Raw genomic sequence first — 12,005 nt, 5'->3', positions numbered from 1 at the left:
CTCAACTCCAACTTTTATTTAGCAACTATAATCAGGACTTTCCACCCTGATATATTAAATCATTAAATTACAGGCTGCTGTAATTTTCACAGGAATGTATTGAGTGCTAATGTAATTCTTTCATCTAAGCAGAAAGATTGCATTGACTTCTGCAAGGAACTTTTACTTGATTGGATAGTAATCAGTTATGTCTTTTTACAGGACCACATTTTTTTTTTTTAATTCAATTGTAATCTACTTGTTCCTCTGGGTTGCTGCACTTTATCACTTTATTAATCAACCCACTTGCTGCCAACTTTGTGAGTGCACAAGGCGAGTTCAGAATCCATTGGGCCCAGGTGATCCTCCTCTAGGGACAAGGACAGCCCCCTCTGCTGATCGGACTAGGCATAGCAGGGGGTGTGGGAAAGTCATCCGTCTTGCCTGGCCCCTCCTGCACCCCCATCAGCCACAGGCAGAGGGAGAGAGAAAGCCGGTTTCCAGGCACTACGCCAGTCTCCACTTCTCCCTGCCTAGAGAGGACCCTCTAAGAAGTCAACTGCAGGATTTGGCAGCTTTGCTGGTTCACCTGCACATCTGTGGGAACTCACGTTCCTGGGTACCTGGCCACACCTGAGCTCCTGCTGCCTGGACGGATTCCAGCTGTGAACTCTCACCGGTGCACACACCCCCTCCCCTCGACTTCCCTTCCAAACCTCACCTGGCAGCACCAGCGTAAATCAGGGTTTCTCAACACTAGCGCAATTGACATCTTTTACCAGAAAATTCTTTATTGCAGGGGACTGTCCCATGCTCTGTAGTTTGCTAGGAAGCATCCCTGAGTTGTACTTACTAGATGCCGGTAGTATACCCCCCCCCACCTCCACATCATAACAATCAAAAATGTCTCCAGACATTTCCAGATGCCCCCGGGAGGCAAAATCACAGGACTCCGTGTTAAATGTCACTACTCTCATCACCTCCAAGGCAAATATTGTAAAGGGCCAGCCCGCAACCCTGACAACGCCCAATTCATTCAGACACATTCAACTAATATTTATTCGGTTCCCATTATGTGCCAGTCACCATTCTAGGAACTTGGGATACATCAGTAAGCCAAAGAAAGGTCTCCACTCTCAGAGAGCTGACATTCACGTAGGGTGTGAAGGGAAAGACAGACGGTAACAGGTACACAGAATAAGTTAATTGTCTAGTTAATGTCCAAAGGCAAAAGTAGTGGGGTGAACAGCAGACAGGTTAAGGGAAGTCAGGAGAGCTGGGGTTGGGGAGCAGTTTGCAATTTTCAACAAGGTGGACAAGGGTGAAAAAGTGACTATTGAGCAAAGTCCTGAAGTAGGTGAGGGATTGAACCAGGAAGATATCTGGGGAGAGTGGCCCGGGCTGAGGCAAGACTCTGAGGTCAGAACGTGCCGGGCTGCCCAAGGAGCAGGCAGGTGGAGCGGAGGGAGCGAGACGGAGAGTAGGTAGGAGATGAGTTCAAAGGTGATGGAACCAGATGAGGGAGGGGCTGGGGGCATGGTAAGGATTACGCCTAAGGAGGGTTTTGAATAGTGGTGCAATTCAATGTAGGTGTTAAAAGGCTGGCTCTGGCTGCTGTTTGGAAAATAGACCATGTGGGAACGAGAGAAGAATCAGGGAGATGAATTAGTGGGCTGCTTTAATCCAATCAGGAGATGATGGAGGGTTGGAACAGTGAAGGAGGTGAAAAGTGGCTGAATTCTGATCATATTCTGAAAATGAAATCCAAAAGGATTTCCTGCCAGATCAGATGAGAAACTGAGAGAATGAAGGATTGTGCTTGAGCAACTGGAAGGAAGGAGTTGGGAAATGCTACAGAAGGATCCGGCTTGGGGGGCAAGATCAGGATTTCATTGTGGGACATGCTGAGTCATCGGGGTCTGTGGAGATGTCAGGTAGTCAACGGGAGATTCGCAGGCGTTCAGGAGACAGGAGACATAAAGTTGGGAAAATCACCATAAAGTTGAGACAGGATGAGATTTCCTAGACAATGGTGAAGATAGAGAAGAGGACCAAGGATGGAGCCCAACATTTAGAGGTCATGGAAAAGAGAAGGAACCAGCAAAGGAACCTGAAAAGGAGACAGGGAGGGAGAAATAGACTCAAAAGAATGCGGAATCCTGGAAGTCGGGGCAAGGAGGCTTGCTTTGGGGGAGGAGTGACCAGTTCTTCCCAAGTGCAGACTGAGGATCGACCATTGCCCCACCCCCACCCCAATTTAAAGGAGACACCCTAATGGGGGCTGCCCGGCGCGAGCATGAGTCTGGGCTCTAGTTCCACCAAAGGCCGTCCTCCAGCCAACTACTCTCTCCTCCCCACCCCAGCCATCTGCAGATCTGTCCACAGGAAGGGGGCATCCAGGAGGGGTAGCGGTCCCATTGCAGGGCCTGAGGGAAGGGACTTCTTAGCACGGTGGGGTCCTACGGGGCAGCCCCTCGATTTCCAGATCAGGAGGCAAGTTCAGGACGGTTAGGTGCTTCACCTAGTGTGGCCCAGTGAAACCTCTAGAGCCGGTCAAGGCCCCGTTTCCCATGCTCTGTCCAGCTGGCAGCCTCAGTCCAGAGCCCACCTTTCCTTCCGCTGCCCCTGGGCTCGGCCCTCATGGGCATGTCCCCCCCATCCCACGTCAGGTCCTTCCCAGGCAGCAGTTAGGAAGGTTTGCTTCCAGCAGTCTCTACCCCACCCCCAGCCCTGGACAGCACGGCACACACGGCAGAAATGTCAGCCTTCTGCAGTAGCAATTCAGAGCCTTCCACCCACACTAAATCCACTCAAAAACATATCAAATTATTTCCATCATTAAATCCAAAATGCCATAAAACAAATTGCATCTTGGCTATTTATCTGGAAATTTCTCTACTACTTATTCATTGCCAGCATCCCTGAATGCTTTAGCATAAGGAGAGACTCAAGACAAATTGCCATGTCCACTGGCTGGTTACACAGCAGCTTTCGACAGAAATGTGATGTTCTATTGGCTTTGTTTCATATTAAGCAAGAGAAAAGTCATTTTCCTCTGAGGTCTGGCTCCTGTCTGGAGAATGCACCTGAGCTGTGGTGGCCTCTTGCAGCACTGTCCTCTCTATTCAGGAATTCCAGGATTCTGTGCCACAGGAATTCCCGGCACGTCCACAGGGACTCCCAGATGCCTGGGTCCCCACAGGTGCTTGTGTGGACCCAGCAGAGAATCGATGCAAAATAGCTGCCACTTATTCAGTCCCTAGCGTATGACACCTCACTCGTACCACCCTGTGAAATGCACACCAGCCGACGGGGTCTTCATGCCCGTTCCACTCTTGAGGCTCAGAGGGAGTGAATGTCTCCTCCACAGTCGTGGGGTGTGAATCCAGGGTTTGCCCCATCCTAGTCTTTATGTCAGGGCTGCAGGGGAATCTGATTGTATTCCAAGTCTCTGGCCACGATCTGACCGTCCAGTTTCATTCCTTCCAGCCTCCCCCATTTACACTCCCTCCAGCTCTATCTCATCATGGAGAGCCTTTCTCTTCTCTTCAGAGTCCACAGGAGCCCAGCAGGTCCTTCCAGACCATCTCTCTCTTCTAACATAGTCTTTTCTGAGCCAAAGGGACTCCTTGTGCGTTTCCCCAGACACTCCTCTCACCTCCTTCCCTCCGGGCTCAGGCTGCTCCTCCTCCCAGCATGCCCTTACTTTACTCTGTTATCTGTGTTTTAAAAATTCTCCCTACCCTTCAAGGCCCAATTCAAATGCCACCTGCTGCAGGAAGTCCTCCATGATCATCAGTCAGGACTAAAGGCTACTCTCCCTCCCCAGCTTCCCAAAGCATTTTGCAGCTAAGCCATCCTTGTGGTTCTTCTCTAACACTGCCCATTTGTGGGTATATTTTGTCTCCTCAGTTCAACTGTAAGCTCTTTGAGAGTTCAGACCCTACTTTAAGCATAGAAGGACTAACTGCCGAGAAGGACCCTGGTTTGGGCACAAACCTGATGTGCTTTACGTTTCGACAGGCAAACGAACTAATCCAGAAAGTCTGCATTGGAGAGAACAACGTGATAGAAGAAGAAATCCGCGTGAACAGAAGCGTGCACGAGTGGGCCGGTGGCGGCGGAGGTGGGGGCGGAGCCACATACGTGTTTAAGGTAAGGGGCAGTGATGGTGTTGGAGCCTCACAACACCCCCAGGGTAGAACTGCCCCAGTTGCTCCTAATCCCCATTGTCCGAGAAAGGTCTGCCCCTTCCCTCGCAGATTTCTCCCCAGGTAGGGGCTTTGCCTTCCCCTCTTCCGAGTTCCAGAGGCTCCTGCTATCTCCCCTAGGCCAGCTCTCAGGTCCAAAGCTGGGCTTTTCTCACATGGCCACAGCCAGGCCAGAAATTAAAGGTGGACACTTCCTGCCCAGTGGTGCTGAGGACTCGATCTTGCATTTGTGGGGGTCAGAGACAGAGACCCTAAGAATTGAGAAGAAGAAGCGGACAGAGAGCCCTGCATCCAACCAGCAGCATCCAGTCCCGTGAGGCTAGACTGAGGAGCTTCTGGAAAGGGGCTTTGGAAAGCAGCCCCCAGGACAGCCCCCAGCAGTCCCCACTTGCTGGGATTCATAGCTGTATCTCCCCGTGTTATGCTTCTCTGGGTGACACTGATCTGGGGGCTGAGTTCAAAGCCCTTAACCCCCGCGAGGCCACCCCGCTGCCCGGCCAGCACTCAGACACATGTCAGCGTTGAACCCAGGGTCGGGCGTCGGCAGGGTGGGAGCCCAGCTCCGGTTTCTTGGTTTCTGACTGTCTTGCCTTGGCCAGATGAGGGACGGCGTGGCAGTGCCCCTGATCATCGCAGCCGGCGGTGGCGGCAGGGCCTACGGGGCCAAGACAGACACCTTCCACCCTGAGAGGCTGGAGAACAACTCCTCGGTTCTGGGGCTGAACGGCAATTCCGGAGCCGCAGGTAACGCGCTGCACGTGCCACCCTCTCCCAGAACCCCACGCCCTGGCACGCCTGTGGGTGTCTCCGTCGCAGGGCGGGAGATGCTGGGAGCTCTGGATGTTGGTACCTGTGGAGGCAGCGGGCACCTGGGGGTCTCGGGACCGCATATCTTGCTTCCAACCTTGGGTTTGGACTTGCCGAAGGTCACTGAGAAAACGAGGCCAATCGGCCTGACCCTCCTGCCTGGGGTTTACCAAAACCCGTTTGTTAGGTTCTTCCTTCCTCCGGAGGAGGGCGGGACCTCCTGTTAGGACGCGAGCAGTTGGAAGAAATCTGAGCAGACTCCAAGCCCAGCGGCCGGCCTCACCCACAGCCTCGCGGAAAAGTGTCTCTTCCGTTGTCTGGCTGCGCCCTCTTTCCTCATCAGGGAGAGCCAGAGATGCAGAAAGGGGGGACAGATTTTGAAGGGGACCTGACCTCCGATTGCTCTGAAGTCAGCCGTCTCTAAAGAGAAATGCATTTTGTTTTTTCCACAATCAAACTGAGGGAGGTTCTTTGGAGGCATTTAAGATTTGGGGTCAGTTAAAAACAAATTTTCAAACAAACCAATTTCTCTTCAATCAAGAGATGGCTAGAGATAGAAGAAAGAGTAGAGCGAGGTCACCACCGACGACGTTTATGGCAGCCCTCACGCCGGTGCGGCATTTAATAAAGGACAGAGCCCTGCTACACCTCTCCTACACATGCTTTTCAAAATAATCCTATTGAGTGTTCCAGGCAGGTATTATTTTTCCTATTTTTACAGAAGAGTCTCTAGGGTCGTGAAGGTTCAGGGAATTTTTTTTTTCCCAACTGGACCAAATTGTTTCATGACGGAGACAGGGCTGAGTCCATTATTTAAAAATAATTGTTGATGTTGGTTTGTTTTCTTTTGTTTTAATCCCATTGCTTTCTTTTCCACACATTTGGTTGAAGGCTGCCAGATGGGGACAGGGGTCAGAAAGCCCCTCAGCTGGGCGCCGTGCTGTCCTCAGGGCAGGGTGACACGGAAGGACAGTGGGGTCAGGGGAGAGAGAACAGGAGATGTTATCAGACCCATCTCATCCCAATTCGTTTATTGTGCACGTACTGTGTTCACAGCCCTGCACAGCTGCCAGACCCACTTCTGGCCCCTAATGCAGCTCTGGGGCCTTGCCTGTACCCCGGGAAACAACAGCCTCGACAGGCCCACCCCCCACCCTCTGGCGGCAGAAGGGAGGCTGCCCGCTGGAAGCCCAAGTGGGACACCCCAGCCCTGCAGCTTCCTGAACTGCCTGAAGGTCCCCACAACCGGCCTTGGGCCTCTGCTCAACTCTGCTTGTCCCATTCTAGATTCCTAGCTCCTTCCTAGCTTCGGCCTCATTTTCTGAAACCTCTTTCTGGAACAGTATTCATCCCCATCCTCAGCTCCCCTCTGCCCTCACCCCAAAGCTGTGCTGCCCACTCTGGGTCCAGAAGAGCCTCAGCCATGTTCTTCCAGACAGCCCCTCCAGGCCGGTGGCCCGTCGACTTCCCGCAGCCCTGCGCACCCGTTTCCCTGTTTCTTCTGCGTCCGTCTCATGGACTCTGCTCCTGCCTCCAGCCCCCACCACCCATCGTCTGTGAGAGCAGCACGGCTTTGGGGTCTTTGGAGCCGGCCTGCTGTTGACATGTCCCGTGAAAGCGTGGAGTGGGCAGGTCCTGGAGTCTCACGGACCAGCAGGAGAGACTGACCGTGGTTGCCATGTGGCCTTAGGGTGAGGACAGTTTCAGCCCCAGCTGTTTAGCTGGCCTCCCTGGGCAGAACTCAAAGCAGCCCATGGCATTGGCAGCACAGCTCCAGGCGGCTGCCCCCGTAGCCCCCGGGCCGCTCACCAGCTCCCCCAGGGCTTCTCTGCCCCTGCCCTGAGAGCAGCTCCCTAGCAGCAGGCAGGCAAGGCTGCCCGAGAGCCCGGCCCTCTCCGTCCTCGGCTCCTCACCTCCCCGGCCCTCCCCTGGCCCACCCCAAGTGTGGACTGTCTCCCCCTCAGCCAGGCCCGGCTGAGCTCTGCCTCACCAACTCCTCATAGTCCCTATGCCTGGCAGTTTATTACACCCACGCACGGTCCCATTGGACCCTAATACCAACCCCGCAAAGCAGGTCTTGTTTCCCCAATTCACAGACTAGAAAACTGAGGCTCAGAATTAGGGAGGAGCTTGCCCAGGGTGTCACAGCCTGTAAAGGGTCAAGCCCATCCCATTGGTCATCCGGTTCCCGGGCCACCAGGATTCCTTCAGGATGCCGCACCACAGTGACCTCTGTGGGGTTCTGAAGGTGGCTTCCCGAGGACCAGCGGCGTCTGGTACCTGTGAGGAGGGGAGGCAGTCAAGGAAGCGGGCACGGAGAGAAGCAGAGGAGCACTTGGGGCGGCCCGCTGCCTGCCCCTCCACTCTGCACCCACCCCAGGCCCAGCCCCTGACCCGAGCCGCGGCGGGAGGCCTGCTCCCCTCAGGACGTGCGCGGCTGTAGCCCAAGCGCGTTCCCCAGGGCAAGGCGCCCGCCCCTCGTTTTCCAGCGGTGCAGCGGTGGGCTCTGAAGCCCCAGGCCCCGCCGCCCCACCACCCCCAGGCGGCGCAGGCGCCCGTCCTGCGCACCCCTTGCTGCGTCCTGGGCCGTGGCGGGGCGCCGTCACCCGGCCAGCGTCCTCAGGGAGGGCTTTCTCCTGTCTCCCCGCAGGTGGAGGAGGTGGCTGGAATGATAACACTTCCTTGCTCTGGTCTGGAAAATCTTTGCTGGAGGGTGCTGCTGGAGGACATTCCTGCCCCCAGGCCATGAAGAAGTGGGGGTGGGAGACAAGAGGGGGTTTCGGAGGGGGTGGCGGGGGGTGCTCCTCAGGTGGAGGAGGCGGAGGATACATAGGTAAAGATGATTCGTGTTCAAGGTGTCAGTCCCTCCCTCACCCCTAGCCCTAGGCGCCCCCCGCCCTCCCCGCGCCCTGCTCGGCACCCCACCTCCCCGCCCGGCCAAGCAGAACTGCACGCGCCCCTCCCCTGGCCAGAGCAGCCCAAGGCGGGGTGTCGGCTTGCGAGCCAGCATCCCGCCTCGAGGCGCCATTAGAAGCAGCATCAAGATCCCCCGTGATTCTTGATCTCCCCCAAAGCCACTGCTACAGAGACTGGCTGCTCCGGACTCTCCTCCGAGCCACCCCCAAGGACGCGCTCGCATGAGAGCCTTGGGGCCGGGCCTGAGTCCTTGCTGTCTCTGGCCTCAGGGCCCCCGCCCTCTCCCTTCCTTGCCCCCAAGCCGCCACTCTCCATGCTGACGGCCCTGCAGCAGGCGGCCGGCGGCCCCTGACCCCGCTGCCTCCTCTCGGCCGCCGCGCGCAGACGGAGAGCCTGGGGAGGCCGAGAGGGTGGAGATGGCGGCCAAGCCACCCCACAGACTAGGAGACGATGCATGCATGCATGTGGTGTGCGCGCCCCGCATTTTGCTTTGACACTGTGTGTTGGCTGCTTGTGTTAACCATGTGCTCCTCTTTCCTGAGCCCTGGGTGGGTGGGAGGAGCCTGGGGTGGGGAGAGGGGGAGAGGGGGAAGCCCAAGAGTAGCCCAGCCCCAGATGACAGGAGGGACGGGAGCCTCAGGGCACAGGACCCTTCCTCCTGTTTGTTAATCTCCCTCCATGCCCCGACCCTGAGCAGTTGGGACTGGGGAGCAGCTACTCAGTGCTGCTAGAAGCAGCCCCCAGGGGGTGACCCATTGCTCACACTGACTGTTTCAAGTGAGCCCCAGCAGAGGGGTGGAAGCGCCCCATGGGAGCTGGCCTGGCGCTGGCAGGGGAGAGCGGCCCACACACCCGGCACCTACTGAGCCAAGCCCACTGCAGCCTCTGTGCCCTGAGCCCTCCCTTCCCTCCCTGGCCCCTGCCCCACGAGGCCCCTCACTGACCCGCCTGGCTTCGGCCAGTGCCACCCGCCCTGCAGACGCGCGCGCATGCGTGTGTGCAGACTTGGCACCCACCTCTCTGTGTTAATCTCTTCTCTGGTTTGCCACAGGGGGCAACGCAGCCTCAAACAATGACCCCGAAATGGATGGGGAGGATGGGGTCTCCTTCATCAGTCCACTGGGTATCCTGTACACCCCGGCTTTAAAAGGTACCCTGTCCCCACGCCAGATGGCAGGTGCAACCTCCCCAGGCCAGCTCTCCCACCACCCTAAAACCTTGGGGTCCCTGCCCCACACCCAGGAGGCAGAGGCACGATTGTGGGTCCCTGGCAGGCAAGTCTTCCTAACACTCATCTCAGCGAGTTTCCTGGAGGTCGGGATGTGTGGTCTGATGAGGCCGGCCTGGAAAAGGCAGCGGCACAGTCCCCACGCCCGCCCCAGCCCCTCCTGCACACACTCACGGGCGCCCACGCACCCTGCACTCCACCCGCCAGACAGCACAGACTGCCTTCCAGAGCCGGGGGCACCTAGGACAGGACCCAGAGGCCCACAGTGGCCAGCCAGGGAGAAGGCACAGCACCCAGGCCTCCCGTCCCCCTGCCCCAGGGATCAGGGTGCAGGGCGGTGTCCACCAGCCCAGTCCTGGCTCATCTCCCTCCTTGTCGCCAGTGATGGAGGGCCACGGGGAAGTGAACATTAAGCATTACCTCAACTGCAGCCACTGTGAGGTGGACGAGTGCCACGTGGACCCAGAGAGCCACCGGGTCATCTGCTTCTGTGATCACGGGACAGTGCTGGCCGAGGATGGCGTCTCCTGCATTGGTGAGGGGAAGAGGGTGCAGGGCCGGGGTTGGGGGGAGCCCAGCTTGCTGCTGCAGCTGGTCTCTGTGACTCCAGGGCACCCTGGACTCCACCTGCCCCCGCGCGGGCACTCTGCTCCCTGGGCAGAGGGGCCTGTGTACGGAAGGGGGTCGAGACCCCCAAGGGCTCTAAAGGGCATCCCATCCCTAACCAAGGACATCGTCCAGGGCGTCCCCACTGGAACACACCCAGCTCTGTGCTCCATGGGGGCTGACGGTGCTGGAGCCCTGTCCCCTTTAGCCCCTGCCCACGGGGTTTCTGATAGGTGACAGCCTTGAGGCACAGCAGCTGGGGACCGCGCCTTTGTCTTCCTCCTTCAATCCTTCCCCAGATTAAATAACCCTGTTTGTGTCTATTCATCCAGGGCACGGCTTCATGATGCCCCAGCCCGTCCTTTTGAAAGGTCGAGTCCAGACCAGGCCGGGTTCCTTGGGTGGGGACTGACAAGCAGAGGGCACACGGACAGCTACACACACACACACACACCCCACATGCGATCGGCCCGGTATGTGGGGACTAGGGAGACACTCAGCTCAGTGGGGTGTCGCTGCTACGTGCCGTCCACATGTGCCATTGCCTCGCCTTTCTCCCTCCGCCTAGAGTTGTGCAGGTGATGTTTTGAACCAGTGTCCAGAATCTGATGTGCATCCTGTTGAGTTTTCTCTCTGCCATGCCTGTAGCACCACCCCGGGTCCCATGAAAGGAGGGTGTGGCGGGTCTGCAGGGACGGCGAGGAGAGGGCAGTGTCTCCCACGGGGGCCAGCTCCAGGGACACCGTGGCGCTCAGCTGTGCGTGCTGTCTTGCAGTGTCACCCACCCCAGAGCCCCACCTGCCGCTCTCGCTGGTCCTCTCCGTCGTGACCTCTGCCCTCGTGGCCGCCCTCGTCCTGGCTTTCTCCGGCATCATGATCGGTGAGTGTGCAGAGCCCGCGGCTTCCAAAGACGGGCGGGAAGGCAGGTCCAGGGGCCCCAACAGTGTCCCAGGCTGTGCCACGGGTGACGATGTCCTTGACATCCCTGGAGTTGCGGGTGGGGTAGCAGGGATGGCAGCCCTGTCCACGCACAGCAGAACCTCCCCATCCTCGGTCCAATTTGGGGCCTCCCTCCTGGCTTCTCAGATCAGCTGGGTGGGGGGCTCAAGCTTCGAGGGAATCCCCAGACATGGCTTTCATCTCTCAGCAGATGATGTGCCCAAATGGACACAGCTTTCTGCTTGGGTCACTACACCTCAAGCCCCACCCTGCCCCCAGACCTTCCCTCCCAGACAGAGAGAAGGGGGTGGGTTTCCGGGCCTGGTCCCGTTAGGCCTGCGAGTGGGGCCGGCTGGGTCTGCCAGCTGCACAGCTGTCAGTGGGGTCCCGCCAGGCCCTCACTGCTGGAGACGCCCAGGACAGAGGGGCAGGGGCGTGGAGGAAGGCAGAGGACAGGCTTGCTGCTGGCGGCATTCGCAGGCCAGGCCCCTTGTGGGCAAGGGATGGGGGAACGGAGGAAGGCAGCACATGTACGTTTCCCTATGACACCATCATTCAAAGAGATCGTGACTATTTGCCTGTCAATTTGCACATGTCCGTTCACGGAATCCCCAAACAACCTATGACGGTGGCTGGCACATTTCACAGAGGAGGGAACTGAGCACAGAGCAGTGGCCCCACTGGCCAGTACGTGCCAGGGCTGGGGTTAAAGCCCAGAGTCCACCCTCGGAACCACAAGTGTGCGTCTGCGACGGGGTTTGCCGTACAGAGCACCATCAGTGGCGCTCTTTGGAAATCTTCCAAACCATTCTGTGTTTGTGAATTCATTCTATCAGGATAACCCTAGGGGGTGTGGGTGAGGTTAGGGAGACAGCAGAGTTACTGTCCTTGCTGAGGAAGAAGGAAAGTAAAGCCCAGGGAGGTCAGGTGACCTGGTCATCGTCACTCAGCTCGTAAGGCGCAGAGGTGGGATCAGGACACAGGTCCTCAGGCACCGGCTCAGAGACCTTTCTGCCACATGGCAGCCACGCATGGCAGTTTGCTGACTCTGGGATTTGTGGTTTCCTGAGACCCCCAGCGGCTGGGGTTTCAGTTCCGTTGCCGGGTTTGCACAGAGCCCAGGCTGCCCCATGCAGGGACTGAGCATAACAGAAAAATGAAGGTCCTTGTCTGGGAGACACAGGACTCCACTAGCCGCCGACTTGGCTCCAGGACTCCCCAGCAGCCTTGCCCCAACCTCCTCAGACCCTCCAGGTCTCCCACCCCAACTCCCTGCCCTCTCCTCACTCGGGGTCAGACCTGCATTGCAGCTGGGTGGC

At 57.6% G+C, this 12,005-nt stretch overlaps 1 protein-coding gene across 1 annotated transcript in view; it reads left to right on the top strand.

Moving 5' to 3' along the window:
* ALK (ALK receptor tyrosine kinase) overlaps nt 1-12,005 on the top strand; it is a 725,024-nt gene that overhangs the window by 673,671 nt on the left and 39,348 nt on the right. Inside the window, exons 14-19 of the mRNA XM_037813067.1 lie at nt 4,003-4,134; nt 4,790-4,934; nt 7,648-7,830; nt 8,965-9,063; nt 9,524-9,676; nt 10,523-10,627. Of these exons, the coding sequence (XP_037668995.1) occupies nt 4,003-4,134; nt 4,790-4,934; nt 7,648-7,830; nt 8,965-9,063; nt 9,524-9,676; nt 10,523-10,627 (817 nt within the window). The remainder of the gene's footprint in view (nt 1-4,002; nt 4,135-4,789; nt 4,935-7,647; nt 7,831-8,964; nt 9,064-9,523; nt 9,677-10,522; nt 10,628-12,005) is intronic.

This window comes from Choloepus didactylus, chromosome 20 (assembly GCF_015220235.1).
Source record: "Choloepus didactylus isolate mChoDid1 chromosome 20, mChoDid1.pri, whole genome shotgun sequence".
In the NCBI taxonomy this organism is placed as follows: Eukaryota; Metazoa; Chordata; class Mammalia; order Pilosa; family Megalonychidae; genus Choloepus; species Choloepus didactylus.
This window is presented reverse-complemented; position numbering and strand designations above follow the sequence as displayed.